The sequence below is a fragment of the Podarcis muralis genome, chromosome W (assembly GCF_964188315.1).
Source record: "Podarcis muralis chromosome W, rPodMur119.hap1.1, whole genome shotgun sequence".
In the NCBI taxonomy this organism is placed as follows: Eukaryota; Metazoa; Chordata; class Lepidosauria; order Squamata; family Lacertidae; genus Podarcis; species Podarcis muralis.
In genome coordinates, this window is record NC_135674.1 from 27452670 (window position 1) to 27480318 (window position 27649).

The 27649-nt window shown below is 44.1% G+C and overlaps 1 protein-coding gene across 5 annotated transcripts in view; it reads left to right on the top strand.

Annotated features, from left to right (window-relative positions):
• Positions 1-27649, top strand: part of LOC144326385 (integrator complex subunit 6-like) — a 118914-nt gene that overhangs the window by 62499 nt on the left and 28766 nt on the right. For 4 of the 5 annotated variants that reach the window (XR_013391497.1, XM_077922948.1, XM_077922947.1 and 1 more), the window contains 6 exons: positions 385-513; positions 2706-2869; positions 6542-6694; positions 11549-11681; positions 13572-13666; positions 15237-15347. Coding sequence is in view for 3 of the 5 variants with exons in the window: in XM_077922948.1 (XP_077779074.1) it covers positions 385-513; positions 2706-2869; positions 6542-6694; positions 11549-11681; positions 13572-13666; positions 15237-15347 (785 nt within the window). In the remaining 2 variants the exon portion in view is untranslated. Of the gene's footprint in view, positions 1-384; positions 514-2705; positions 2870-6541; positions 6695-11548; positions 11682-13571; positions 13667-15236; positions 15348-27649 lie in introns of those variants that run through there. The other variant, XR_013391498.1, reaches the window with a different exon arrangement.

A 27649-nucleotide genomic window follows, 5' to 3' on the forward strand; every position in this document is an offset into this window, starting at 1 on the left:
TATAAAACTTTCGATGTTTCAAGTTATTAAACAACAACAGCTGTAAAGATAGAATCTTGGAAAAATTAGGAATCCAGAGTCAAGAGGGATGGAAGTCAATTTGTATGTTAGCTTGTTTTTTTTCTTATCTTTTTCTCTCTCTTAATCTTTCTTCTTTCCTTTTCTTTTTCTATATTTACTTACCTGTGTTATGTGTATGCATTAAATGAAACTTAATAAAAAAATTAAAAAAAAAAAAGTATTTCTATGTGCACAACACATTAGGTTTAACATCAGTGCAGTTCTTCGGTTCACGGTACTTTTGGTTCTTGCTATTGTGCTTTTTACCTGAAGTTGCCAAATCTTGCCTTCAGAACCTTCTTATTTCTCTGCTTTATGTTATAGGACGCTCATATTGTGTTCGGACACAAAGAATGTTGAATCAGTGTTTAGAATCTCTAGCTCAGAAAGTTCAGAGTGGTGTTGTCATCAACTTTGAGAAATCAGGACCAGACCCACCACAAATTGGGGAAGGTACAGTAAATTGTTTTTGGTCATTGTAAACTATTATGTTAACAACTGTACAACTGTATTTAAGGTTTAGAAAGTACTGTATGGCATTGCTAAATCAGTGTAGATTATGTGCATAATATTATATTCTAGCTTTGCCTCTGACAATTAGATTGATTGGATACTGCCCTTCACTTATTTGAACAATTAAACTGGTTCGTTTATTACTCCATAAATTATTCTCCTGGTGGACACTGAAAAACCTGTAACAATGTCTTCAAGTGTTTCCTTTCTTAGACACAAAACCACTAAACTATCTTTTTCCTGAACACTTTTTTTTTTTGAAACTTTTTAATCTTCACTGTCCCAAAATACTAGTCAAAACTTTGGTGGTCATTTGCGCAGTTTAGAGAAAATATATCTAAGTAGAAATTGTAAAGCTAACGCTGGGAACCTAATGTAAAAGGTAAAGGTACCCCTGACCATTAGGTCCAGTCGTGGACGACTCTGGGGTTGCGGCGCTCATCTCGCTTTATTGGCCGAGGGAGCTGGCGTACAGCTTCCGGGTCATGTGGCCAGCAGGACTAAGCCGCTTCTGGCGAACCAGAGCAGCACACGGAAACACCATTTACCGTATTTTTCCCTCTATAACACACAGATTTTTTCTCCTAAAAAGGAAGGGGAAATGTCTGTGCGTGTTATTGAGCGAATGTGTGGTCCCTGGAGCCAAATGGCGCGCGTGGAAGCAACAAAAAGCAGGCAAAAATCAAATCGCGTGTCGGAGAAGGGAAACCTGAAAAGAGGAAGTGGCTGCTTTCCTGCATTCTGCCTCAGGGTCTTACTGCCCACCCTCCTCTGTTTCCTTGCTGTGTTTGCTCAAACGGAACAAAGAGCAGGGAAAGCCCCTCCCCTCCAGGCAAGCAGAGAGGAAAGGAAAGGATCGTCCTTCATTCTAATTCCTCTCCATGAAAACATGCAGGAGGGAGAGAGAGAGAGAGAGAGAGAGAGAGAGCGCTGGCTGGCTTGGGTGGGTGGGTAGGTGAGGGAAAACTTTTGCCTTCCTTTCCTCCCTCCCGTTATACCCCTCTCCTGCATTCTTAGCCAGCTGCTTCTCTGCACACCCCTCTCCTGCTCCTTGTCCGTTCTGTGTTTTTCCTTCCCTCCCCACTTAAAATGTGGTTAAAAACCATGGATCCACATGGATCCTCAGGATCTTTGCATTGGGTCACCCCAAATTCACCATCAGATCACATAGCATGTCCATGGCTACAGCCTGCCCCCCCAAAATCACGCACCCACTGTTGCCTGGGGCTGCAATGGTGCAAAAACGTGGTTACAAAGCATGGATCCACAGGGATTCTCAGGATTTTTGCATTGGGTCACCCCAAATTCACCATCAGATCACATAGCATGTCCATGGCTACAGCCTGCCCCCCAAAAATCACGCACCCACTGTTGCCTGGGGCTGCAATGGTGCAAAAATGTGGTTAAAAAGCATGGATCCTCAGGATCTTTGCATTGGGTCACCCCAAATTCACCATCAGATCACATAGCATGTCCATGCCTACAGCCTGCCCCCCAAAAATCACTGTTGCCTGGGTCTGCAATGGTGCAAAAACGTGGTTAAAAAGCATGGATCTACATGGATCCTCAGGATCTTTGCATTGGGTCACCCCAAATTCACCATCAGATCACATAGCATGTCCATGGCTACAGCCTGCCCCCCAAAAATCACACACCCACTGTTGCCTGGGTCTGCAATGGTGCAAAAACGTGGTTACAAAGCATGGATCCACAGGGATTCTCAGGATTTTTGCATTGGGTCACCCCAAATTCACCATCAGATCACATGTCTGTGGCCACAGCATGAAGCACAAAAATGATACATCCACTGTTTCATTCAGAATGTTTTTTCCCTTGTTTTCCTCCTCTAAAAACGATGTGCGTGTTATGGTCAGGTGCGTGTTATAGAGCGAAAAATACGGTACTTTCCCGCCAGAGTGGTACCTATTTATCTACTTGCACTTTGACGTGCTTTCGAACTGCTAGGTTGGCAGGAGCAGGGACCGAGCAACAGGAGCTCACCCCGTCGCGGGGATTCGAACCGCCAACCTTATGATCGGCAAGTCCTAGGCTCTGTGGTTTAACCCACAGCGCCACCCGCGTCCTAATGTACAATGTTACTTAATGTTCTGTTCTTCTTCTTTGGAACTTAGATGGAGTTGTTGATGTCACAAGACCCATCACTTCTTTTGCTTCTCAGCCATGGCACAGCTGTCATAAACTCATCTATGTGAGGCCTAATCCTAAAACGGGAGTTCCTGTTGGCCATTGGCCAATTCCAGAATCCTTTTGGCCTGATCAAAATTCACCAACACTGGTATGAAATAGAGCTTTAGAATTTCTGTGCAGATCCTAGTGATACAAAAGTGAGCTTAGGTAATATGATGAAAAGTTTGTTGTAACTGGGGAGCAGTTCAAATCACAGTGCATCTCAGGGATCACTGGGTTGGCTCTAAGCAAGGACTGCCCTGCTGAGAGCCTGAGGGCCCTGTTCCTGTCTCACTCCACCTGGCCTAGGGCAGGGCCTGGCAGGCTCTTAAGAACTATTGTTGTTATTTTCATATCCTTTTAAATTCTTTTTTTAGTGTTTTAACTGTTTTTAACTGAGTTGTAAGGGCATTTTGTGGGATGTGCCTGGGAGGAGAGGAGCAGGAAAGAGGCAGGGGTAGGCCCAATTTCAATTCCTCCAACCTGGGGAACTGATTGTCATTTCAGCTAGCACTCGGGTCTGCAACTGCTGTTGTGGAATGCCAGGTCGGCTCAGAATAAAATCTCCCTCATCCATGACCTGATTATGGATGAGGAGGCTTATCTGGCATGTGTCACTGAAACCTGGGTGGGTGAACAGGGTGGAGTTGGTCTTACCCAGCTGTGCCCACCTGGGTACTCAGTGCAGCAGAATCGAAGGTTGGGGAGGGAAAATTGCTGTGGTCTGTAGAGATTTTCTATCTCCAGGTTCTCTGTCCAGTTTGGGGGGGGGGGGATCTAGAGTGTGTGTTCCTGGCATTGGGCAATCGGGACAGATTAGGGCTTCTGCTGGTTTACTGCCCACCTCGCTGCCCAGCAGTCTCCCTGCCTGAGCTAACAGAGTTGGTCTCGGAGGCAGTGTTGAGGACTCCCAAACTGCTGGTTCAGGGAGACTTCAACATCCATGCCGAGGCAGCTGGCTCCGGGGTGGCTCAGGACTTCATGGCCACCATGACAACCATGGGGCTGTCCCAACATGTCACCAACCCAATGCACATGGCAGGCCACACTCTGGACCTTGTTTTCTAAATGGGGCAGGAAGAGAGTGATTTGAAGGCGGGGGACATTGACATCAGTCCCTTGTCATGGTCAGATGACTTCCAGTTGAGATTTAGGGTGTCAGCACCTTTTCCCCTCCGCAGATGCAGGGGATCTACAGGGGTACCTTGGGATGCGAACGGGATCCGTTCCGGAGCCCTGTTCGCATCCTGAACGGGAACGCAAGAGGCGACAGCGCAACTGCGCGTGCACAGGTTGTGTTTCGCCGCTTCCGCACATGCGCTCAAAATGACGTCACGCGCTCCGTTACTTCCGGGTTGCCACGGAGCGCATCCCGAACACGTTCAACCTGAAGCACATTCAACCCAAGGTATGACTGTATTAGGAAGGTCCTCTCTTGGAGGCTGATGGATCCAGTAGGATCCCAAACCCCTCTGCGGGGTTTTCTGGCTGACATGACTGGTGCTCCTGTCAAAGCCCTGGCCGACCTCGGGAAAACACTCGATTGGCTTGGGCCATTGACATGAGCGCCCCTGAGTGCACTCTCCCACCTTGTGGAGCCCGATTGGCCCCCTGTTATACTCCAGAGCTTAGGACGAGGAAACAAGCTGGGAGACGGCTTGAACACAAGAGGAGGAAGGATCTGAATGAATGCAACCAAACACTGGTAAGGGCTCATTATTTCTGGGTTGTACGGGGCCTTTTAAAGACTGGCCCAAAGGAGGTGGTAGAATCAATGGTAGCTCTCTGTGACTTGTTTTCATGGCATTTTGAGGATAAAATCGCTTGCATACACCAAGACCTTGACTCTGTTGTTATAACAGATGAATCTCATGAGGTGTCCAGAGTACAGTCTAGTCCTGGTGTATTGCATGAGTTTCAGTTGGTAAGGCTCAAGGATGTGGATAAGGTGCTTGGATTGGTCAGGGCGACCACTTGTGCTCTAGACCCTTGCCTCACTTGGCTGATAAAAACCAGCAGGGAGGGAATGGCTGGTTGGGCCAGGGAGGTGAACGATGCCTCTTTATGAGAGGGGGTGGTCCCTGCTTTTTTGAAGGAGGCAGTGGTAAAACCATTCCTTAAGAAACCTTCCCGGGATTCAGAAAACCTAACTAACTACCGGCCAGTTACTAATTTCCCTTTCCTGGGCAAGGTTCTGGAGTGAGTGGTCGCGGACCAGATCCAGGCACTTTTGGAAGAAACTGATTTTCTGGATCCATTTCAGTCGGGGGTTAGGTTTTGGGACAGAAACTGCTTTGGTTGTCCTGTATGATGACCTCTGTCGAGTGAGAGACAAGGGAAACATGTCCCTGTTAATTGTTCTCAACCTCTTAGCAGATTTCAATACCATCGACCATGGTATCCTTCTGGAGCGACTCTCCGAACTAGGGTTGGGTAGCACCGCTTTGCGATGGTTTCAGTACTACATGAAACCACTGGGTGGGGTTATCCAGAGGTTTGGAGTACATTGTCAGCAGTATGCTGATGACACTCCGCTCTATTTCTCCTTTACATTTGCAGGTGAGGCAGTGGAAGTGCTGGACCAGTGTCTTGCCTTGATAATGGACTGGATGAGAGCCAACAAACTGAAGCTCAATCCAGATAAGACTGAGGCACTCTTAGTGGGTGGTTCCCTAGACCAGATGGGTGGGAGGTCACCTGCTCTTGATGGGGTTACACTTCCTCTGAAGGAGCAGGTTCGTAGCCTGGGGGTACTCCTGAATCCTCTGCAGTTGTTGAGGCTTAGGTGGCCTCAGTGGCCCGGAGTGCCTTCCATCAGCTTCGGCTGGTGGCCCAGCTACGCCCCTGTCTGGACAGGAATAGCCTAACTACTGTTGTCTATGCTCCGGTAACCTCAAGGTTAGATTACTACAATGCGTCATACCTACGGCTGCCTCAGAAGACAGTTAGGAAACTTCAGCTAGTGTAGAATTCAGTAGGCAGGTTGCTCACTGGAGCAAGATAGTTTGAGCATATTATACCAATCCTGGTCCAACTGCATTGGCTACCAATTAGTTTCCTGGCCCAATTGAAAGTGCTGGTTTCGACCTATAAAGCCTTAAACGGCTCAGGACCGCCTCTTTCCATATGAACCTACCCGGACCCTGGGATCATCTTCTGAGGCCCTCCTTCATGTGCCGCCTCCTCAAGAGTTCCGGAGGGTGGCAACACGAGAATGTGGCCTTCTCTACAGTGGCTCCCCATCTGTGGAATGCTCTCCCCAGGGAAGTTCGCCTGGCGCCTTCATTATGCATCTTTAGGCGCCAGGCAAAAACGTTCCTTTTTAACCAGGCCTTAGGTTGATCCAATTTACATCCTATGCCCTTTTTAATTTTGTTTTTTTGGGGGGGGCTATTGGGTTGTTGTTTTTATTTTTATTAGGTATTTTGTGGTTTTATATATTGGTTTTATTCTGTGAACCGCCCTGAGACCCCCAGATGTAAGGCAGTATAAATTCAAATAATCATCATCATCCCCCCCCCCCCCCCGCAACCTCTGTCTCCTGCTATGGGGATCATTATCACAATAATACAAAAGGCATGTGGACATTTCAAACATTTAGAAATAGCGCTAGATAACTAGTGTGTTACCCTATTTTTCTTTGCAACTGTTGAGGCTTATGAAAAATGTTATATTTTAACCTTCTTGAATAGCAGATAAAGTACCTCTGGGGATAATGTTAAGCAAACTTGTGGCTTTCCTTCTCCTCTAATTGGCTCTGATTCCCTTTCTTCCTTCTAAGCCTCCCCGCACAGCCCATCCAGTGGTGAGGTTCTCCTGCATGGATTGTGAGCCTATGGTAATCGATAAGCTCCCATTTGACAAGTATGAGCTTGAACCATCACCCTTAACGCAGTACATCTTGGAGCGGAAATTACCTCATTCCTGCTGGCAGGTATTTGCTATATACTCAAAGCTAATGCTGGGCAAACTTGCAGGAGAGATCAGTGAAGCGGGTGTTGGATATTAGTGAGTATATTTTCCAACTCACAAAGGTGTACACATTTCCACATGGTTTGCAGACAATCACCGATGCAATACAAGCCCACGGCCCAGGCAGTAAGGTTTATTGCCAGTTTACAACTTAATGGTTCTATACATCATTAACCCATAAATCAGTCATTAGCATGCTGCTAGGATGATCCGCTGCTTAAGAAGAGCAGAGAAAGAAAGGAACAAAGCTCAGTTCTTTCTCTCAGTCTCTTATCCAGGCCTAAAAAACATTGCACATGAACATTAACTCATGTTTCTTACCTAGAAGCCACCTGCTTCTAGTTTCCAGAACACAGTGCTGATAAGGATCGACTACTAGTTTCAGTTTCGCATATACCAACAGGGGGGAAAGTAGAGAGAATGCTGAGCTTGGAGATGGCAGAAGCAAGCTAAAATTTTCTCAGCCTTGCATGCAGAAGACCCAAGATTTGAACCTTGGCGTATCCAGGCAAATTTAGCAGAGCTACAAAATAACTTTCTCTTCCTGAGACAGTTTTCAGTCCCAGCCATAAGGTAGCAGCTGCACATGTTTATACGCCATGACTGAAATTGCAGAGTTGTTAAATAACCTGCAGTACTTCAGTGGTGATGTGTACTGTCAGGGAACTGCCATTGGAACAGGGGCGGGAAACAGAGGGGCAGTTGTGTTACAGGGAGCCTCCAAAAATCTTGCGAAGCAGTTACTCTTCCAGTGATGAGGAAAGCCCCACCTCCAGTGGGGAAGAGGTAAAAGCACCAGAGGATTCTGGTGGGAGCCTCAGCACCACTTCTGGCAAAGCCGGCCAGGAGGGAAGCACGCCCCCTCCGTTGCCCATCCTGCGCAGAAGTCTAAAGCTCAGAGAGGGAAGGAAAAGGCTGGGAGTAAACGAGACTTTTATGTGGGCAGAGGTCCAGGAAACAACCACTCCCGGATTCTGCTAGCAATTGAGGCAGACATGAACTTTGGGGTTCTGCACTGTAAATCGTTTTGCACCAAAATAAAACCTGTAAAAGACAGGTCAGAGTCCTGCCTGGTTACTCGTGAGCAACCACCCTTGCCATCTGACATGTACCAAACTTCTTCGATGCAAGTTCAGGGAAGTTGCACCATTTTAGAGATGCATACCTGTGTGATATGTTAACAATAAATAATTTAGTACCAAAACAAGTTTCATATTATTTAAGCCTAACCTTATTTTAATCCCTTATGAATACACAGTGGAAGTGAGGAACAGGTTTAAGGATTTAGATTTGCTGGACAGAGTGCCTGAAGAACTATGGACGGAGGCTCGTAACATTATACAGGAGGCAGCAACGAAAACCATCCCAATGAAAAGGAAATGCAAGAAAGCAAAGTGGCTGTCCAACAAGGCCTTACAAATAGCGGGGGAGAGAAGGCAAGCAAAATGCGAGGGAGATAGTGAAAGATACAGGAAATTGAATGCAGATTTCCAAAAAATACCAAGGAGAGACAAGAAGGCCTTCTTAAACGAGCATTGCAAAGAAATAGAGAAAAATAACAGAATGGGAAGAACCAGAGACATGTTCAAGAAAATTGGAAATATGAAAGGAACATTTTGTACAAAGATTACCATAATAAAGGACAAAAGTGGTAAGGACCTAACAGAAGCAGAAGACATCAAGAAGAGGTGGCAAGAATACACAGAGGAATTATACCAGAAGGATATGGATGTCTCGTACACCCCAGGTAGTGTGGTTGCTGACCTTGAGCCAGACATCCTGGAGAGTGAAGTCAAATGGGCCTTAGAAAGCACTGCAAATAACAAGGCCAGTGGAAGTGATGGTATTCCAGCTGAAGTATTTAAAATTTTAAAAGATGATGCTGTTAAGGTGCTACACTCAATATGCCAGCAAGTTTGGAAAACTCAGCAGTGGCCAGAGGATTGGAGAAGATCAGTCTACATCCCAATCCCAAAGAAGGGCGGTGCCAAAGAATGCTCCAACTACCGCACAATTGCACTCATTTCACACGCTAGCAAGGTTATGCTTAAAATTCTACAAGGAAGGCTCAAGCAGTATGTGGACCGAGAACTCCCAGAAGTGCAAGCTGGATTTAGAAGAGGCAGAGGAACCAGAGACCAAATTGCAAACATGCGCTGGATTATGGAGAAAGCTAGAGAGTTCCAGAAAGACATCTACTTCTGCTTCATTGACTATGCAAAAGCCTTTGACTGTGTCGACCACAGCAAACTATGGCAAGTTCTTAAAGAGATGGGAGTGCCTGATCACCTCATCTGTCTGCTGAGAAATCTCTATGTGGGACAAGAAGCTACAGTTAGAACTGGATATGGAACAACTGATTGGTTCAAAATTGGGAAAGGAGTACGGCAAGGCTGTATATAGTCTCCCTGCTTATTTAACTTACATGCAGAATTCATCATGTGAAAGGCTGGGCTGGATGAATCCCTAGCCGGAATTAAGATTGCCAGAAGAAATATCAACAACCTCAGATATGCAGATGACACAACCTTGATGGCAGAAAGTGAGGAGGAATTAAAGAACCTTTTATTGAGGGTGAAAGAGGAGAGCGCAAAATATGGTCTGAAGCTCAACATCAAAAAAACGAAGATCATGGCCCTGGTCCCATCACCTCCTGGCAAATAGAAGGGGAAGAAATGGAGGCAGTGAGAGATTTTACTTTCTTGGGCTCCATGATCACTGCAGATGGTGATAGCAGCCACGAAATTAAAAGACGCCTGCTTCTTGGGAGAAAAGCAATGACAAACCTAGACAGCATCTTAAAAAGTAGAGACATCACCTTGCCAACAAAGGTCCGTATAGGAAAAGCTATGGTTTTCCCAGTAGTGATGTATGGAAGTGAAAGCTAGACCATAAAGTAGGTTGATCGCCGAAGAATTGGTGCTTTTGAATTGTGGTGCTGGAGGAGACTCTTGAGAGTCCCATGGACTGCAAGAAGATCAAACGCATCCATTCTTAAGGAAATCAGCCCTGAGTGCTCACTGGAAGGACAGATCGTGAAGCTGAGGCTCCAATACTTTGGCCACCTCATGAGAAGAGAAGACTCCCTGGAAAAGACCCTGATGTTGGGAAAGATGGAGGGCACAAGGAGAAGGGGACGACAGAGGACAAGATGGTTGGACAGTGTTCTCGAAGCTACAAACATGAGTTTGACCAAACTGCGGGAGGCAGTGGAAGACAGGAGTGCCTGGCGTGCTCTGGTCCAGGGGGTCACGCAGAGTCGGACACGACTAAACAAACAAAAAACACACCAAAAAAACCTTATTTTTGTTTAAATTGCATCCCGATACTTTGAAATCAGGGATAAAAAAGAAAGGGTGCTACGCAGTTCTTCACAAATTAGTTAACAGGTTAAAACAAAAAAAATTCCTTCCAGTAGCACCTTAAAGACCAACTAAGTTAGTTCTTGGTATGAGCTTTCGTGTGCATGCACACTTCTTCAGCTATCTGAAGAAGTGTGCATGCACACGAAAGCTCATACCAAGAACTAACTTAGTTGGTCTTTAAGGTGCTACTGGAAGGAATTTTTTTTGTTTTGACTATGGCAGACCAACACGGCTACCCATCTGTAGTTAACAGGTTGTTTGCTATTGACTTACGATTGGGCTTTGTACCCATTTATAGAAGTGTCGCTCATCAGAGCTGAGTTTTGGTGGTCACTGTTTTTCCTTTGATTCTAGCCATGTATTTATCTTCAGTCAGTGAAGTGGTGATACAGCTTTAATTTATTTCTGTCCCACCTTTGAATCCAGAAAGATCTCCAAAGCCCTATAACTTCTTTAAAAAAATCCAAATACAATTAAATTGGGGCTGCTTCTACATCCTCTCAACACCTGGGATTGTTCTGGATTGTAGTGTACACTCTCCCTCCCTAACTCTCCAGTTCTTATCAAGAAACTATGGCTGTTTGATTTGAACTTCATCCTATTGCCTTTGTCCCAAATGCTGGCAGTTGGGTGATCTGTCGTCTTCCATCTAGAACAACATGCAGGGATGGGGTAGCCATGTGCTTCAGGCAGTTAAAATTTTCTGGTTTTAAAATTGTATATCCCACCATCTAGACAAGAAGCAGGGCCTCAAGGAGCCTCAGTCCATATAATGTTAAAGGGAGCCAATACCACTCAAAACTGCAACAGTTACTTAATATATCTACTCCAGCATCAGGGAAGACTAAAAGGGCCTGCCTAAGCACTTAAATTTTGAATAAGAAGCCTTGATGCAGTCTCTAGTACAGAGGTGGGGATCATTTGGCTCTCTAGCTGTTCAGCGGCAGCTGAAGGGCCAAAGGTTCCCCATGCTGGCTCTGGTATTCCATTGACTGGGATTGGGATTTTACAAAAGTTCAGTCAGATAATCACATCTTCTTTTTGTAAACTTGAATCAGAATGTCATGCAGGCCAGCTGCCTTTTCATGATATGTTAACTGGTGGTACTGTGTCAAGATATCAGCTGTACATAAAGGATTAAGCATAATTTTATTATAAATGGAATGATTTTAGGATACTTGGATTAACTCTGATTAGAAAGCTCTCATGAAACTGCTGTTTCTGTATCTTGTAGTACGCTGAATGGGCCAAACACTAGTAAACTGTCCAGGACTTCTCCCCTGTGCTTTCAAGACAAGGAGGCGAATAATTGGGCAATGACTATCTCTCAAAAACATGCACCACGTTTTTTTTGTAAAAATGTTCCCGCTGGAGTTAAAAAATGTGGTTTATCTGAAACCCAGTAGCCCCTTGTGTATAATAAACCTTGTCTCTTCCGTTGTCTTTTCTAGGTATTTGTGAGCAGCAGTGGGAAGTACAGTGAACTGAGCCATCCATTTGGGTATTTGAAGGCCAGCACCACTCTAACATGTGTCAATCTCTTTGTGATGCCTTACAACTACCCTGTCCTCCTCCCTCTGCTAGGTGAGTGATGCAGAGCCATTGCAGCGCAACCAACTAGAAAAAGAACTATCTGTCTTGTCTTGTCTTGTCTGCTGTTTACTTGCCAGCCATTTTCTTAAATGGGTTGGGAGACTGGAGAGTCTAGAGCAGGCTTTCTCAACCATGGGTCCCCAGCTGTTGTTGGACTGCAACTCCCATCATCCCTGACCACTGGTACTGCTAGCTAGGGATGATGGGAGTTGCAATCCAACAACAGCTAGGGACCCAAGGTTGAGAAAGATTGTTACAAACTGCTTCATTGGGAGGAGAGGATTTTTACGCACACCCTCTTTTCTCTGCAGCAGAGGAGGAAAGTCACCTGCTTCCAGTGCATTTTTGATGCTTCTCACCTAGGCTAGATCTACACTGACCTGTTTAACATTATTAGAGCGATATTAGATATATTGTTTTAAAACATCAAGGGCAGACCTGTAAGCGTTTCTTACCTCCAGCAAAATGCTATTTCCCTTCTGCTCTGCAATGCCCTCTGGTGTCATATTATAATAATGCATTATGAACGTTAAAAGTAGAACACCATGTGGCCATATAGTTATTAAAACTATTCCTTAACGTTAAAAACCATGATTGTAGATCCTCCATTATTTTCCCTATTTCAGGATGTGGCATGTTTCAGAGAGAGAAACACCCCTCCCACTGTATATAGCTGTCACGATTCACTCTGTCACTGAAGAAGAAAAATCATAAATAAACTGTCTCATCCAGTTCTGAGTGTTACATATATATAATCGAGTGCAAGAACTATCAGCCACAGTAACAAATGTACTGTGTGGACAATACAGAGAAAATGGTGTGTGTCCACCCAAGCTGTGTCCCTGTTGTTGTTATTTATACCCCACCCATCTTACTTGGTTGCCCCAGCCACTCTGGGTGGCTCCCAACAAAAAAGTAAAACACAATGCAGCATCAGACACTAAAAGCTTCCCTGAACAGTGCTCCCTTCAGATGTCTTTTAAAAGTCACATAATTGCTTATCTGTTTGACATCTGGTGGGAGGGCGTTCCACAGGGCGGGCGCCACGACTGAGAAGGCCCTCTGCCTGGTTCCCTGTAACCTCACTTCTTGCAGTGAAGGAACCGCCAGAAGGCCCTCAGAGCTGGACCTCACTGTCCGGGCAGAGCGATGGGGGTGGAGATGCTCCTTCAGGTATACAGGACCGAGGCCGTTTAGGGCTTTCAAGGTCAGGACCAACACTTTGAATTGTGTTTGGAAATGTACTGGGAGCCAATGTAGATCCTTTAGGACCAGTGTTATAGGCTCCCAGGGGCCACTCCCAGTCACCAGTATAGTTTTGGGTCCAGCTTCTATTGGGAATAGTTTGACTGTTGAATAGCTTCTCAAATATCATTTTATTGTTCTTTTTATTTATTACATTACATGGTTCTCCTCCCCATTTCATCCTCACAACAACCCTGTGAGATAGGTTAGGCTAAGAGATGGTGACTGGCACAAGGTCACCCAGTGAGCTTCATAGCTGAGGGGGAATTCAAACCCTGCTCTCCCAGATCCTAATCCAGCCCTCTAACCATTACACCACACTGGCTCTCAGTATTTAGTGCCATAACTTAAACACACACAGTATCTAAGATTAGCAGAATCCAAGGTGTTTAGGACTTCAGAAGTCTTCAGACTAAGCAGTGCTGGTTCTCTTCATTAAAAGTTGTGATTGTTACTCTGCTAAGATCTAGCCTGACTTGGTGTGTGTAAAAGTTGAATATACAACATGAGGAGAGAGCCCTGTCCTTGGGAGTATTAGTACTCTCTGGATCTTTAAGGGACAATCCTATGGAGCATGATGCTGGGATACCTGCACTGTTGTGTACATTTGTGACTTGTATTGTTTCTCCTTTGCAGATGATTTCTTTAAGGTTCACAAACTTAAGCCAAATTTGAAGTGGCGGCAATCTTTGGATAACTACTTAAAAACCGTGCCTCCCTACTACTTGATGGTATGTACCTCTCATCAGTTTGATGGGTCTTGTGTGTTATGCTGGAAGCAAAACTGTTGAATGTTCACAAGCCAGGATTCAAAAGCTTTGCAACATGGAATGACTTACTCGTCCTTCCTTAAATGCTCTCTTGCAGTTGGTGTTTAGCACAACTCCAGTACCTATTCTTTTGTTTCTCCTCTCCTGCTTGTTGGAAAGATTGCTTTATTGCTGGCCGGGTTTTGGCACAGAAACTGCTTTGGTCACCCTGTATGATGACCTCTGTTGAGAGAGAGACAGGGGAAATGTGTCCCTGTTAATTCTCCTCAACCTTACAAAGTGATGGTTTTGACCTATAAAACCTTAAATGGCTCAGGACCGTAATACGTCCAGGGCCACTTCTCCTTATATGAACTGTCCTGGACCCTGCAATCATCATCTGAGACCCTTCTTCATTTCCTCTACAAGAAGTCCAGAGGGTGGCAACACAAGAGTAGGCTTTTTCTGTATTTGCTCCCCGTTTGTGGAATGCACTCCTCGGGGAGGCTTCTCTGGTGCTTTCATTACATATCTTTAGGCACCAGGCAAAAACATTCCTCTTCTCCCAGGCCTTTGGCTAATGAAACAATCTATATATATATAAAAAGAAAAAAGAAAAAATTGTCTAGTAGCACGTTAGAGACCAACTAAGTTTGTTCTTGGTATGAGCTTTTGTGTGCATGGACACTTCTGCAGATAATAAAATTATGCTTAATCCTTTATGTACAGCTGATATCTTGACACAGTACCACCAGTTAACATATCATGAAAAGGCAGCTGACCTGCATGACATTCTGATTCAAGTTTACAAAAGGAGATGTGATTATCTGACTGAACTTTTGTAAAGTCACTTTGTTTTATTGACAGGCTTTAGGTATTTGCTATACCATGCTGTGACCCACCCTGTGATTGTTCTATGATAGTCTCTCTCTCTCTCTCTCTCTCTCTCTCTCTCTCTCTCTCTCTCTCTCTCTCCCAAGACTACCAAGAACAAACTTAGTTGGCCTCTAAGGTGCTGCTAGACAATTTTTTATATTTTTATATATATTTCTACTGCATCAGACCAACACGGCTACCTACCTAAATATAGAAAAAAATCTATGCCCTCTAAAGATGTGAGGCAGAGTTATTGTTTGTGTTTGTTGTTATGATACATATTTTTGTGTTTTTCTATATTGCAAACTGCCCAGTGATCCATGGATAAACCACATTTAACAGAAAAACTGGGCTGAGGAGGAAGCTAGATGGCAGAGTGGCAGCGACATAAATCACCTGCATAGCTTGGGCAAGATGCCACAGTATGGACTTGCATCATCCCAGCAGTCAGGGTCTGTAGCATCTGTGTGAAATCAGCTGGTGGTGCCATACTGCATAGTACCATGTGGCTATGTGATCTAATGCCCCCTGTGAGCCATCCGAAACCCACCTTCCAACTCTGCCTTAGCTTTATATAGCACTTAATAGTGAGAACCTTTTTAAAAGACCATATTTTTTTTTAAAAAGCAAAGATCTTATATTCTTCTTATTCTTACTTATTTTGTTTTCCTTACAGCCATTAAAGAAAGCACTAAGGATGATGGGAGCTCCAAATCTGATACCAGAAAATTTAGATTGTGGACTTAGTTACAGTGTTATCGCTTACCTTAAAAAACTCAGCCAACAGGTAGTATTGACAAAACCTTTGAAATTAGAAGTGCATTGATAGTGGGGTGTGTGTGTGTGTGTGTGTGTGTGTGTGTGTGTGTGTGTGTGTGTTGCTCTGGTTATATAACAACAACAATTTATTATTTATACCCCGCCCATCTGGCTGGGTTTCCCCAGCCACTCTGGGCGGCTTCCAACAAAGTATTAAAATACAGTGGTCTGTTAAACATTAAAAGCTTCCCTAAACAGGGCTGCCTTCAGATGTCTTCTAAAAGTCAGATATCTCTTTAATATCTGATGGGAGGGTGTTCCACAGCATGGGTGCCACTACCTAGAAGACCCTCTGCCTGGTTCCCTGTAACATGGCTTCCCGCAGTGTGGAACTGCCAGAAGGTCCTCTGTGCTGGTCCTCAGTGTCCGGGCTGAACGATGGGGGTGGAGACGCTCCTTCAGGTATACTGGGCCAAGGCCGCTTAGGGCTTTCAAGGTCAGCACCAACACTTTGAATTGTGCTTGGAAACGTAAGTAAATCACTAAAGGAATGTCCTTTTTTCCTGTATTTTAAGATAGGTAAAGATTTGACTGTTTCCGTTTTCAGGTAAGTGGTGGTGGGGCCCTTGGAGGGAATTACACAGGTAGAGGAAGGCAACTATTTAGCTTACCTGGCTCCATTGTTTGTCAGAGTTTAGTTGTTTGCTGCCAATGAGCGTTGCAGTCATTTTTGCGAATGATTTGAGATAGTGGCAACTAGTGATGTTAAATTCTCGAGAATATTCTCAGGAATATTCTCAAAAATATTCTTGATTAATGAGAATATTAGAGAATTTTCATTTAAAATAGAATATTCATTTTAATGCACTGAAAATGATATAATTTTAATGCATTGAAAATGATATAATTAGTTAATATACATGTTTACTCATGGGTAAACTTGTTCAGATGGCAACCAAAAGCTGTACAGATACTTTTATTCAATGGGGCAATGCAGTGAATTCACATTCTTTGATTTTTTGCACCAAACTTGAAATTGAAAATTGGCATGTTAAGGTTTGATACAAGTAAATTCAGTAATAGGCTATCTTGCGCTTCTAAAACTTAATACCATATTTTCCCCTCTATAACACACAGATTTTTTCTCCTAAAAAGGAAGGGGAAATGTCTGTGCGTGTTATAGAGCGAATGTGTGGTCCCTGGAGCCAAAAAATCAAGCAAAAGTCAAATCGCGAGTCACGGAGAAGGGAAACCTGAAAAGAGGAAGTGGCAGCTTTCCTGCATTCTGCCTCAGGGTCTTACTGCCCACCCTCCTCTGTTTCGTTGCTGTGATTGCTGAAACGGAACAAAGAGCAGGGAAAGCCCCTCCCCTCCAGGCAAGCAGAGTGTCGTTCTTTCTAATTCCTCGCTGTGCTCCGGTGCTGCTGGGGGAAAGGGAGAGAGAGTGGGGGAGGGAGAGGGGGGGAGGGAGAGAGGGGGGGGGAGGGAGAGAGAGAGAGAGAGAGATGGCTGGCTTGGGGGGGAACTTTTGCCTTTCTTTTCTCCCACCCGTTAAATCCCTCTCCAGCATTCTTAGCCAGCTGCTTCTCTGCACACCCCTCTCATGTCCCTTCTTTGTTTTTCCTTCGCTCCCCACTTAAAATGTGGTTACAAAGCATAGATCAACATGGATCCTCAGGATCTTTGCATTGGGTCACCCCAAATTCACCATCAGATCACATAGCATGTCCATGGCTACAGCCTGCCCCCCCAAAATCACGCACCCATTGTTGCCTGGGGCTGCAATGGTGCAAAACGTGGTTAAAAAGCATGGATCCACATGGATCCTCAGGATCTTTGCATTGGGTCACCCCAAATTCACCATCAGATCACATAGCATGTCCATGGCTACAGCCTGCACCAAAAAAATCACGCACCCACTGTTGCCTGGGGCTGCAATGGTGCAAAAACGTGGTTAAAAAGCATGGATCCACATGGATCCTCAGGATCTTTGCATTGGGTCACCCCAAATTCACCATCAGATCACATAGCATGTCCATGGCTACAGCCTGCACCAAAAAAATCACGCACCCACTGTTGCCTGGGGCTGCAATGGTGCAAAAACGTGGTTAAAAAGCATGGATCCACATGGATCCTCAGGATCTTTGCATTGGGTCACCCCAAATTCACCATCAGATGAAGAAGAAGAAGAGAAGAAGAGTTTGGATTTGATATCCCGCCTTTCACTCCCTTTAAGGAGTCTCAAAGCGGCTAACATTCTCCTTTCCCTTCCTCCCCCACAACAAACACTCTGTGAGGTGAGTGGGGCTGAGAGATCACATAGCATGTCCATGGCTACAGCCTGCACCAAAAAAAGCACGCACCCACAAAGCATGGATCCACAGGAATTCTCAGGATCTTTGCATTGGGTCACCCCAAATTCACCATCAGGTCACATGTCTGTGGCCACAGCATGAAGCACAAAAATGATACATCCACTGTTTCATTCAGAATGTTTTTTTCTCTTGTTTTCCTCCTCTAAAAACTATGTGCGTGTTATGGTCAGGTGCGTGTTATAGAGCGAAAAATACGGTAACTGTTCTGGTGACTTTATGCATACTTATAAAAAAGCCATTAACATTAAATATATTAACTTTATATGATAATATATTTCAGTATGTCAATCTCTGGTAAATGGCACCTTGTACCATTGAATAGCACTGCAAAAAACAGTTACTGACACTAAATAAAAATATAGAAACGTCAATTGTTTACATCAAGGCCACTTCACATGCTGTTACACATAATTGCATAGGCCTAGGTACTTTCAGTGTATAAAGCATTAAAGCTACTTTCTGTAAAAAAAAATCACACTGTATGGCCAAGGGTATAGAATTGCTAAGAATAAGGTCACACCAAAATAGGAAAAGGCTATTACATATAGTTGAAATACATATGAATTCAAATGTTCATCAAATTAAATGTATAGCACTTTTAAAACTAAAAAAAAAAAAAATGTTTTCTGCAGCTCGCATTTCAGAACTGACAATAGTGAATGACATAATGCCCAGTAGTGTAACTGGATTAAAAAAAACAAAAAAAATTCCTTCCAATAGCACCTTAAAGACCAACTAAGTTAGTTCTTGGTATGAGCTTTCGTGTGCATGCACACTTCTTCAGATACACTGAAACAGAAGTTGCCAGATCCTTCTATATAGTGAGAAGGTGGGGAGGGGTATTACTCAGAAGGGTGGTGGGAATGGGTGATTGGCAGATAGCTGTGATGAGCCTGTTGACGACTCTTAAGGACTGCAATAGGTCTTACAGGAAAAAGCAAGGGGTGAGAAGGTGAAAAATGGCTTTGTCATGTATAATGAGATAAGAATCCAATGTCTTTGTTCAGACCAGGTCTCTCCATGGTTTTAAGTTTGGTAATGAGTTGCAATTCAGCAGCTTCTCTTTCCAGTCTATTTCTGAAATTCCTTTGTAGTAAAACAGCTACTTTGAGATCTTGTATAGAATGTCCTGGGAGATTGAAGTGTTCTCCTACTGGTTTCTCTGTCTTGTGATTCTTGATGTCAGATTTATGTCCGTTTATTCTTTGCCGTAAGGTTTGGCCTGTTTGTCCAATATAGAGAGCTGAAGGACACTGTTGGCATTTGATGGCATATACAATGTTAGACGATGAGCAATTAAATAGTCCCGAGATGGTATGTGTGATGTTGTTGGGGCCAGTAATGGTGTTGTCCGGGTGTATGTGGCAGCAAAGTTGGCATCTGGGTTTATTGCAGGCTCTGGTGCCAGTGTCCGTGTTAAGTCTGGTTGTAGTATTATTGTGGGTTAGGAGTTGTTTAAGATTGGGTGGCTGTCTGTAGGCAATGAAAGGTCTTCCTCCCAGAGCTTGAGAAAGAGAACTGTCATTGTCCAGGAGAGGTTGTAGATCTCTGATGATGCGTTGTACTGTTTTAACTTGGGAGCTGTATGTGATGACTAGAGGTGTTAATTTTACAAATTATTTTAAGCAGCCATCAGAACAAATCTCTCATTTCCATTGACTTTTGTTAAAGGAAATTCCTGGGCTCCCCTTGGATTACTAAACAAAGGAGCTAGCCAAGAATATAGGAGCAAAACAGCAGCCAGTAGGCTTGATCTTTATTGCAAAAAGACTGTTGCAACAGGAGTTCATGGGAGAAGCAGGAAGAAGCCCCGAACAAAAGTATGCTCTAACTTTTATAAGTTTCCCATTTTCCCATAAACACCCTTGGTGAAACATCACACATAAGTACATCACGGATACATCATACATACATCACAGAAAGGGAGGAGTTATCTGGTGGAAACCAGTTTGTCAAGTTTGCCTCCAACCTCCCTCGCCCATCACATATACTCATCAAGTGATACAATAGGGATATTTACAGGTTCCTGGTGCTCCTGGCCAAGCAATCACACTCCTTTGTCTTGACTGGGAGTGCTATAGTCGGCACTCATGATGCACAGAGTTTCTTTAAAGCCACAAAGACCATCTATGGGCCAATAAATCATGGCATATGCCCCCTATGCTCAGCAGACGGTATCACACTTCTAAAAGATAAAGAAGCTATTGCACTGCACTGGAAAGAACACTACCGACATCTCCTTAACCGCAACTCCCCCGTAGCTGCTGAGGTCCTCTCACAAATTCCGCAAAACCAAGTTAGAGATGAGCTTGCAGTATCTCCAAATCTGGGAGAGTTGTGTACAGCTATTAACCAAGTGAAAAACAACAAAGCCAGTGGACCTGATGGGATACCTGCTGAAATCTTCAAAGTGGGTGGAATTGAACTTACACAACAACTTCACAAGCTCATTGAAAAAAACTGGGAAAGAGAAGCGATCTGCAGACTTTAGGGATGCCAAAATTATCAATCTCTTTAAAAAAAGGTGACAGAACTGATTGTGGAAACTATTGAGGCATCTCTCTATTAGTTGCGGCCGGCAAAATTCTTGCAAGGATCTTAGCAAACCGTCTCTTAACAATATCCGAGATGACCCTTCCTGAATCCCAAAATGGTTTTCGGCCTTCTAGGGGGACAGTGGACATGATTTTCACCGCTCAACAGGTTCAGGAAAAATGCAGAGAGCAAAACCAACCCCTGTATATGGTGTTTATCGACCTGACTAAGACTTTCAACACTGTAAATCGTAATGCCCTGTGGACTGTCCTTCTGCAAATTGACTGCCCAGATAAATTTTTAAACATAATTCAGCTCCTCCATGATAATATGACAGCAACAATCGCAGCTAACAATGGCTCTCAAAGTGAACCATTCACAGTGGAATCAGGTGTTAAACAGGGTTGTGTTAAAGGGAACTCCCCACTGGAGTAGAAATCATATATCGAATAGATGGAAAGCTCTTCAATCTGAGCAGGCTGAAAGCAAAGAGTAAGGTTACCATAACTTCCGTCATAGAGCTTCGGTATGCTGATGACAACGTACTGTGTGCACGCTCAGAGGATGATCTCCAAACCATCAAAAATATCTTTGTGGAAGCTTATGAAAAGCTTGACCTGTCGCTCAACATCCAAAAAACCAAAGTGCTGCACCAACAAGTACAAAATAACCCCTCTGCAGCGCCACAAATCCAACTCAATGGTGTAACGTTGGAAAATGGTCATCATTGATGCCAAAATCCAGCATCGCCTGAGCTCTCCGAGTGCGGCTTTCTCCCGATTGAAGTCACAAATCCAACTTAATGGTGTCACAAACCCTCAGTAGCGTTAGAAATCCAACTTAATGGTGTGACCCTGGAAAGTGTTGAAATCCAGCATAGCCTGAGCTCTGTGAGTGTGGCTTTCTCCCGATTGAAGTGCAGAGTGTTTGAGGACCGGGACATTCTCAGGGAAACCAAAATGCTTGTTTACAAAGCTATTGTACTACCAGCCTTACTGTATGCTTGTGAAACATGGACCACTTACAAACACCATCTCCAACTTCTCAAAAGATTCCATCAACGGTGTCTCCGAAAAATCTTACACATCCCTTGGGAAGACAGGCAAACTAATATCAGTGTACTGGAAGAAGCAAAGATCACCAGTGTTGAAGCAATGATTCTTTAACATCAACTTTGTTGGACTGGTCATGTTGTGCGGATGCCTGATGATCGTCTTCCAAAGCAACTACTCTATTCTGAACTTAAAAATGGAAAGCGTAATGCTGGTGGTCAACAAAAGAGGTTTAAAGACTGTCTCAAGGCAAATCTAAAAAAAATGTAGTATAAACACCGACAACTGGGAAACACTGGCCTGCGAGCGCTCCAGTTGGAGAACAGCCTTTACCAAAGGTGTCATGGGCTTTGAAGACACTCGAACTCAGGACGCAAGGGAGAAACGTGCTAAGAGGAAGGCACGCTTGGCAAATCCACACTGTGATCAGCTCCCGCCCGGAAACCAATGTCCCCACTGTGGAAAGACGTGTGGGTTCAGAATTGGCCTCCACAGTCACTTAGGGACTCATTGTTAAAACTGTGTATATGGAAGACAATCTTACTTGGCTATGAGTGATCGCCAAAGAAGAAGAAAGAAGCTATCTAGTCTTGAATAGTCCACTATTATTTGTTGATGACTACTCGTCTAGAACCCATCTGCCAGGATGCTAGGGATTATTTCTTGAGGAAGAGGTTCCTGCGTATGCTTCAAGGATTATGGCTGTCCCCCCTTTGGTAGTCCTTGGTTCCCTGAGTAAAATGAAGTTTGAACGGTGTTGATCCGATATAAGGTTGATTTTATATAAATATTTGTAGGTTCTGCATTTCAGAGAAGTGAGCGCTTTAAGGAGTCCTTCCCTTGAACTCAGGAAGGAAACAATTAGAAGTTGATACAATGTAACAAAATGTGGTTTCAATTCCATGGACTTGAAATATTGTTCCAATAAAGAGATGCTGAAAGACAGCCTGCAGTACCAGTGTGTTCTGCTTCAGAGGGTGTTGTTAGCTAATGCTGATAGGTTGACTTTTGACTGGTCATTTGAATGCGGTGCTTTTTTGATACCTTGTCTACCCAGCTTCCAGATGGGCCCGATAATCTCCCCCTTCCGAAAAGCTGTTTCCAGACAGCCCTTATTTACGGGATCCTTTTTTTATATCAAATAAAGTATATATGTGTGAAATAGCAAGAATATAGTGTGGTGCTTTTGGGACGCGGGTGGCGCTGTGGGTAAAACCTCAGCGCCTAGGACTTGCCGATCGCATGGTCGGCGGTTCGAATCCCTGCGGCGGGGTGAGCTCCCGTCGTCCGGTCCCAGCCCCTGCCCACCTAGCAGTTCGAAAGCACCCTTAAGTGCAAGTAGATAAATAGGTACCGCTTTATAGCGGGAAGGTAAATGGCGTTTCCGTGTGCTGCTCTGGTGCCGGTTCGCCAGAGCAGCTTCATCACGCTGGCCACGTGACCCGGAAGTGTCTGCGGACAGCGCTGGCTCCCGGCCTCTAGAGTGAGATGAGCGCACAACCCTAGAGTCTGTCAAGACTGGCCCGTACGGGCAGGGGTACCTTTACCTTTACCTTTAGTGTGGTGCTTTGCAGAACGTCCAGTGAGTGGGTATATTTAGGTGCTGGGGTGGGCAGAACCCCTTCCCCACCCCCATCCACCCTTCCATGGTGTTATGCTGCTATATTACTTACATTTTACCCATTATATACTTTAATTGTAATTTATTAAACTGCAATTCTCATCTCTTGCTGTACTTCAAATCCTGCATACGTTTTAGCATAACCATAATATTTTTTCAAATATTCCAAAAAATATTTCCATTCTTCAAGAATTTTTTCTTCATTCTGATCTTTAATTCTCAGTTAGTCTAGCCATCTGAGCATATTCTATTATCTTCATAAGCCAATCTTCTTTCATTGGGACTTCTTAAAGTAAGCAAAGTCAAAGTAGTGAACTTGTTCTTTCCCTTGGCAGCAATATGGGTACCTATGTCCCCCACTTTTTGCTGATTTTGGATAGCTTAAGGAAGTTGCTTGAGTATCTTGCTACTTCTAGGCAATATAGCAGTTTTAAGAGCATCCCCCTTTGCTTTGAAATACTCAAACAAGGTTTTATTGTCCAGTGAAAACCTAGTAGAATAAATGAATTAAAAGACCAAAGGTGTGCAAGTGGAAGGATAAGCATGAGTATGTTCATTGAAATAACTGGGTCTCTCAGTGGGACTGAAGCATCCATAACTTTCTCTGGGTGGTGTCCCTACACGTTTTGTGACACATGGAAACTCAGCCAAATGGACAGGGTATAAATAATAAAAATATTCTTATTATGGAATAAAAGTATTGGAACACTTTGAAGTAGCTTCTCCTATGCCAGTCAGGGGCAGACTTTAAAAAATGTGTCAATGCTGCTTGCGTTGTGCTAGCTAGCCTAAGAGTCCTTTCTAGGCCTGGGTGAAATATTGATATAATGTCCAGGACTGCTATGAGGAGCAGACCGTGATGTCTGCTTCACTCAGCAGTATATTATTAGTGAAACTGCCACCACTCCTGAGTCCCTCTGCTAGCAGTGTCTGCTGGAGGGAGTCAAGAGTTCCTTCCTACAGCCAGTGATATACCGCTGAGTGAAACTGCCATCCCATTCTGCCCTCATGGCACAGAGGGAGAAACAAACTACTGTCGAGGCGCCGATACAGCTTGTTCCTCACTCTGCATCTTTAAAGAGCTCAAATGAGGGGTTGGCGCTCCCCACAGCGAGCAGTTAAAGGAGCCCTGATGCTCCTGCCACTTGCCTGTGAGCATGGGGAGCACCAGAGCTGGCTCAGTTGGAGGGGGGAGCCTTTCCTCCCCCCAGCTGAGCCACGCAAACAAGCTTTGTTGTCCCAGCCTGCAAGGCACTGGGGGCATTCACATAGCACCTCGTGGGCAGAGACCAGCGCAGCTTGTTTTTTCAACATTGTGGTATATCGCCAAACTGTGATGTTTGGCTGGCGATACACCACGATGTTGAAAAGCTGGTATCGCCCAGCCCTAGTCCTTTCAAGATGTTGTTAGAAACAGCCAGGGTGTATAACCCAGGTTCAACATACAACATACATAATGCAGTATAAGAACATAAAAAGAGCTTAGCTGCTGGATCAAGCCAAAGTCCCAGGGAGTCAAAAATCCTATTCTCACAGTGTCCAGCCAGATGCTCCAATGAAATGAAATTTATTACAGTCCCAGACCAGATTCACATACCATACTAAGCGAACATAAAAAACAATAGAATTAAGTTTGAATTAACAATCAAATATAGCAATAAACAATATGAATATGACAGCCATTAGAAATGTGGTTTAGGTCTTAATCTAAAATATTATCTAGAGTTTGTATCTGAGACCTTGTCTTTGTAATAGCACAGCTTGTTCCCTGAGTTTTATGGCAGCAGTGCAAAAATTGGCCACCCTTAGTGTGATCTCTGGATCCTTATCCTCTATCAGGGATTTTAAGCATTGAGGTTTGGACCCACTTGGAATTTTCTGTATAACAGGGGTGATAAAGACCGAGTGTGTATTCTCATAAAAACGACATAGTAGCAAGACATGAGAGACGGATTCCACCTCTATCAGGCCAAGGGGCAAACTGGCTCCGCATATGGTTTACCCACATATCTGCCCTGCAATAAGGTAGATGGCCGCATGTTGAATCTAACAAGGGTGAACGACCGTCTATATTTACATATTTGTAATTTTGACAGATATATTGCTGGGGTAAAACCTCTCCCATTGTCTTTAATTGCTGGGTACTTATTTATCTGACTCACATGACACTGAAATTTTATGTCCCAGATTCATTGACAAATTGTTTGTATAATGTAGTTTTCCATTTTGATTGATAGGGATCCAGGAGGGTTAAGGGTGTCAACCCGACAGGAAAGAAGATGAGTTTTATCCAGTAATGGATCTTCAGGATCCATATCCGAGTGCTAACAGGGTTTTGGCCAACCTCCAAGCAGACAGCTATATTAGACACGCAAGAAGGGATCCCTAGAAGGGAACAATAAAACTTGGTTTGAAAGGTTTCTAAGGGGTCAAGGTTTTGAAAGCTGCAGATCTGGGAGCCATAAGTCAGATGTGATAGTACCTTTGCAGCAAAGACCCGGGAGGCTGCTGGAATATATTTGCCACCTTTTCCATAGAAAAACCTTACGAAAGCTTTAGAGGATCTTTGGGCGTTGGCAATAGGGTTTTTAACCTGACTGTTCCATGAACCCTTTTCCTGGAAAGTTATGCCCAGATATTTTAAAGATGATACCTGTTCAATGAGTCGATTGTCAATTATCCATTTGTGTCGTGATCTTTTTTGGAAAACACCATAACTTTAGTTTTGGTATAGTTGGTTGGTTGTTGTTCAGCTTTACAGTAAGCTGTCAGGGATCTTAGAAGTTTCCTTAGACCCACACAGGAGAAGGAAATTAGGACTGCGTCGTCTGCATAAAGGAGTATCGGGATGGACGTACCATCCAATTTTGGGGGATGAGGATTTTCTTCCTCCATTTTTTCTGCTAATGAATTAATATAGAAATTGAATAAAATGGGAGTTAGAACACAGCCCTGTTTGACACCATGATAGGATTGGATTTCCTTAGATAAATGGCCCTATCGATCACACCTAACCCGGACCCGGGTGTTTTCGTATAAACTGCAGATGAGAAGCAGTAATCGTCTATCTATGTTTGAGGCACTTAGTTTTTCCCAAAGTCTGTCTCGTGATACCAAATCAAAAGCAGATTTAAAATCTAAAGGCTGCATAAAGGGATCCTCCTTTTTTTAGGTATATTTTTCCACAAGGTGCTGGAGTACTAGGCCTTGATCTGTGGTTTGACCGGTTTGCTCTGAAACCAGCTTGTGCTTCTGTATGCACATGTTCTTGCTCCATCCAGTCCACAAGTTTATTGCGTAAATGGGCAGCGTAGAGTTTACTGATGATACTTAGTAGGCTAATTGGTTTATAATTAGCAGGGTCAGATTTGCTCCCTTTCTTGAATATGGGAATAATGATTGCTAGTCCCCAATCCTTCGGGGTAGCCGATTGATCTATGCTGGTAAACAGGGCTGCAAGCAGTGGGGCCCACCAATCAGCATTGGCCTTGAGAAGCTCGGGGGAAATACTGTCCACTCCAGGAGCTTTGCCAGATTTAAGAGATTGAATAAGCCTGCGAGCTTCTTCAGTTGACACCAGGGGCCACTCAGCACCGGCATAGCTCAGAGGCAGCGACTGTGACTAAGTGTTGGTTAGTCATATGTAAGAATTGGAAGTATGACTCCCAAACCCCAACCGGGATGGAATACTCCACTTCTGAGGGGGTATCTTGCCAACCGCTTGCAACTATTTTCCAAAAGGTAGCTGAATCTCTCCTTCGGGAAGCCTCTATTAAGCATTGCCACTCTCCCCTTTGGTTCTGAAGCTTTTAATTTTTAATTAAGGCTTTATAGTTTTGTTTGGCTTCAAACCACTCTGCAGGGAGTGAAGGTAGATTGGCAGATCTATAGTTCCTATATTTACCCAGCAAAGTAAGCTTCATAGCGCGGCATTCCTGATCGAACCAGGGTTTAGATTTATAAGGATGTAATGACAGCTGAGTTGCTTTTTTTTTTAATCAAACAGGCTTGAAGGAATAAAATCAAATCCTGAAATAAGTCTATTCTTGTTTCAGGGCATGCAGAATTTAAGAGGTTATGTCTCATAATGAGGTATTTCTCTGAGAACAAGCTCCTAGAGATTTCCTCATCCATCTTGTCAGACCATCTAATACGCGAAAATCTCAGCTTCATGTTGGTGGACCTGGGGGGCTCAAGTTTGTCATTACAGAATAGATCCTTTTTTACATCAAGATGAAGGCAGAGCAGTAAATGATCACTATCTACCCGTTCTTCCGCTTTGTATTCAAGGGTTCTATTCAGAAGGTCATGTGACACTATAATATACAGTCATACCTTGGGTTAAATGTTCATCAGGTTGAGCGTTTCCAGGTTAATGACGGCATGCGCGGAAGCGGCAAATCGAAACCTGCACATGCACAGACGCGGGTTGTGTTCGCTTCAGGATGTGAATGGGGCTCTGGAATGGATCCCGTTCGCATCGAGAGGTACCACTTTAATCAATTGTAGAAGCGCCTACATTTGATATAAACGTGAATTCCCCAGCCTTCTCCCCTTTGGCACAGCCATTCAGTATGACCAAGTCCATCTTGTTAGACAAGCGCAGCAGGCACAGGCCTGCATAATTGCAACCCTTATCTTTTGAATGTCTAATTGGTATGGAGTGGGCGTCCTCTGGGGTGGGTGATAATTCATGAAAATGTTCATATAAAGCCTCATCGGACTTACCAATTCTAGCATTTAAATC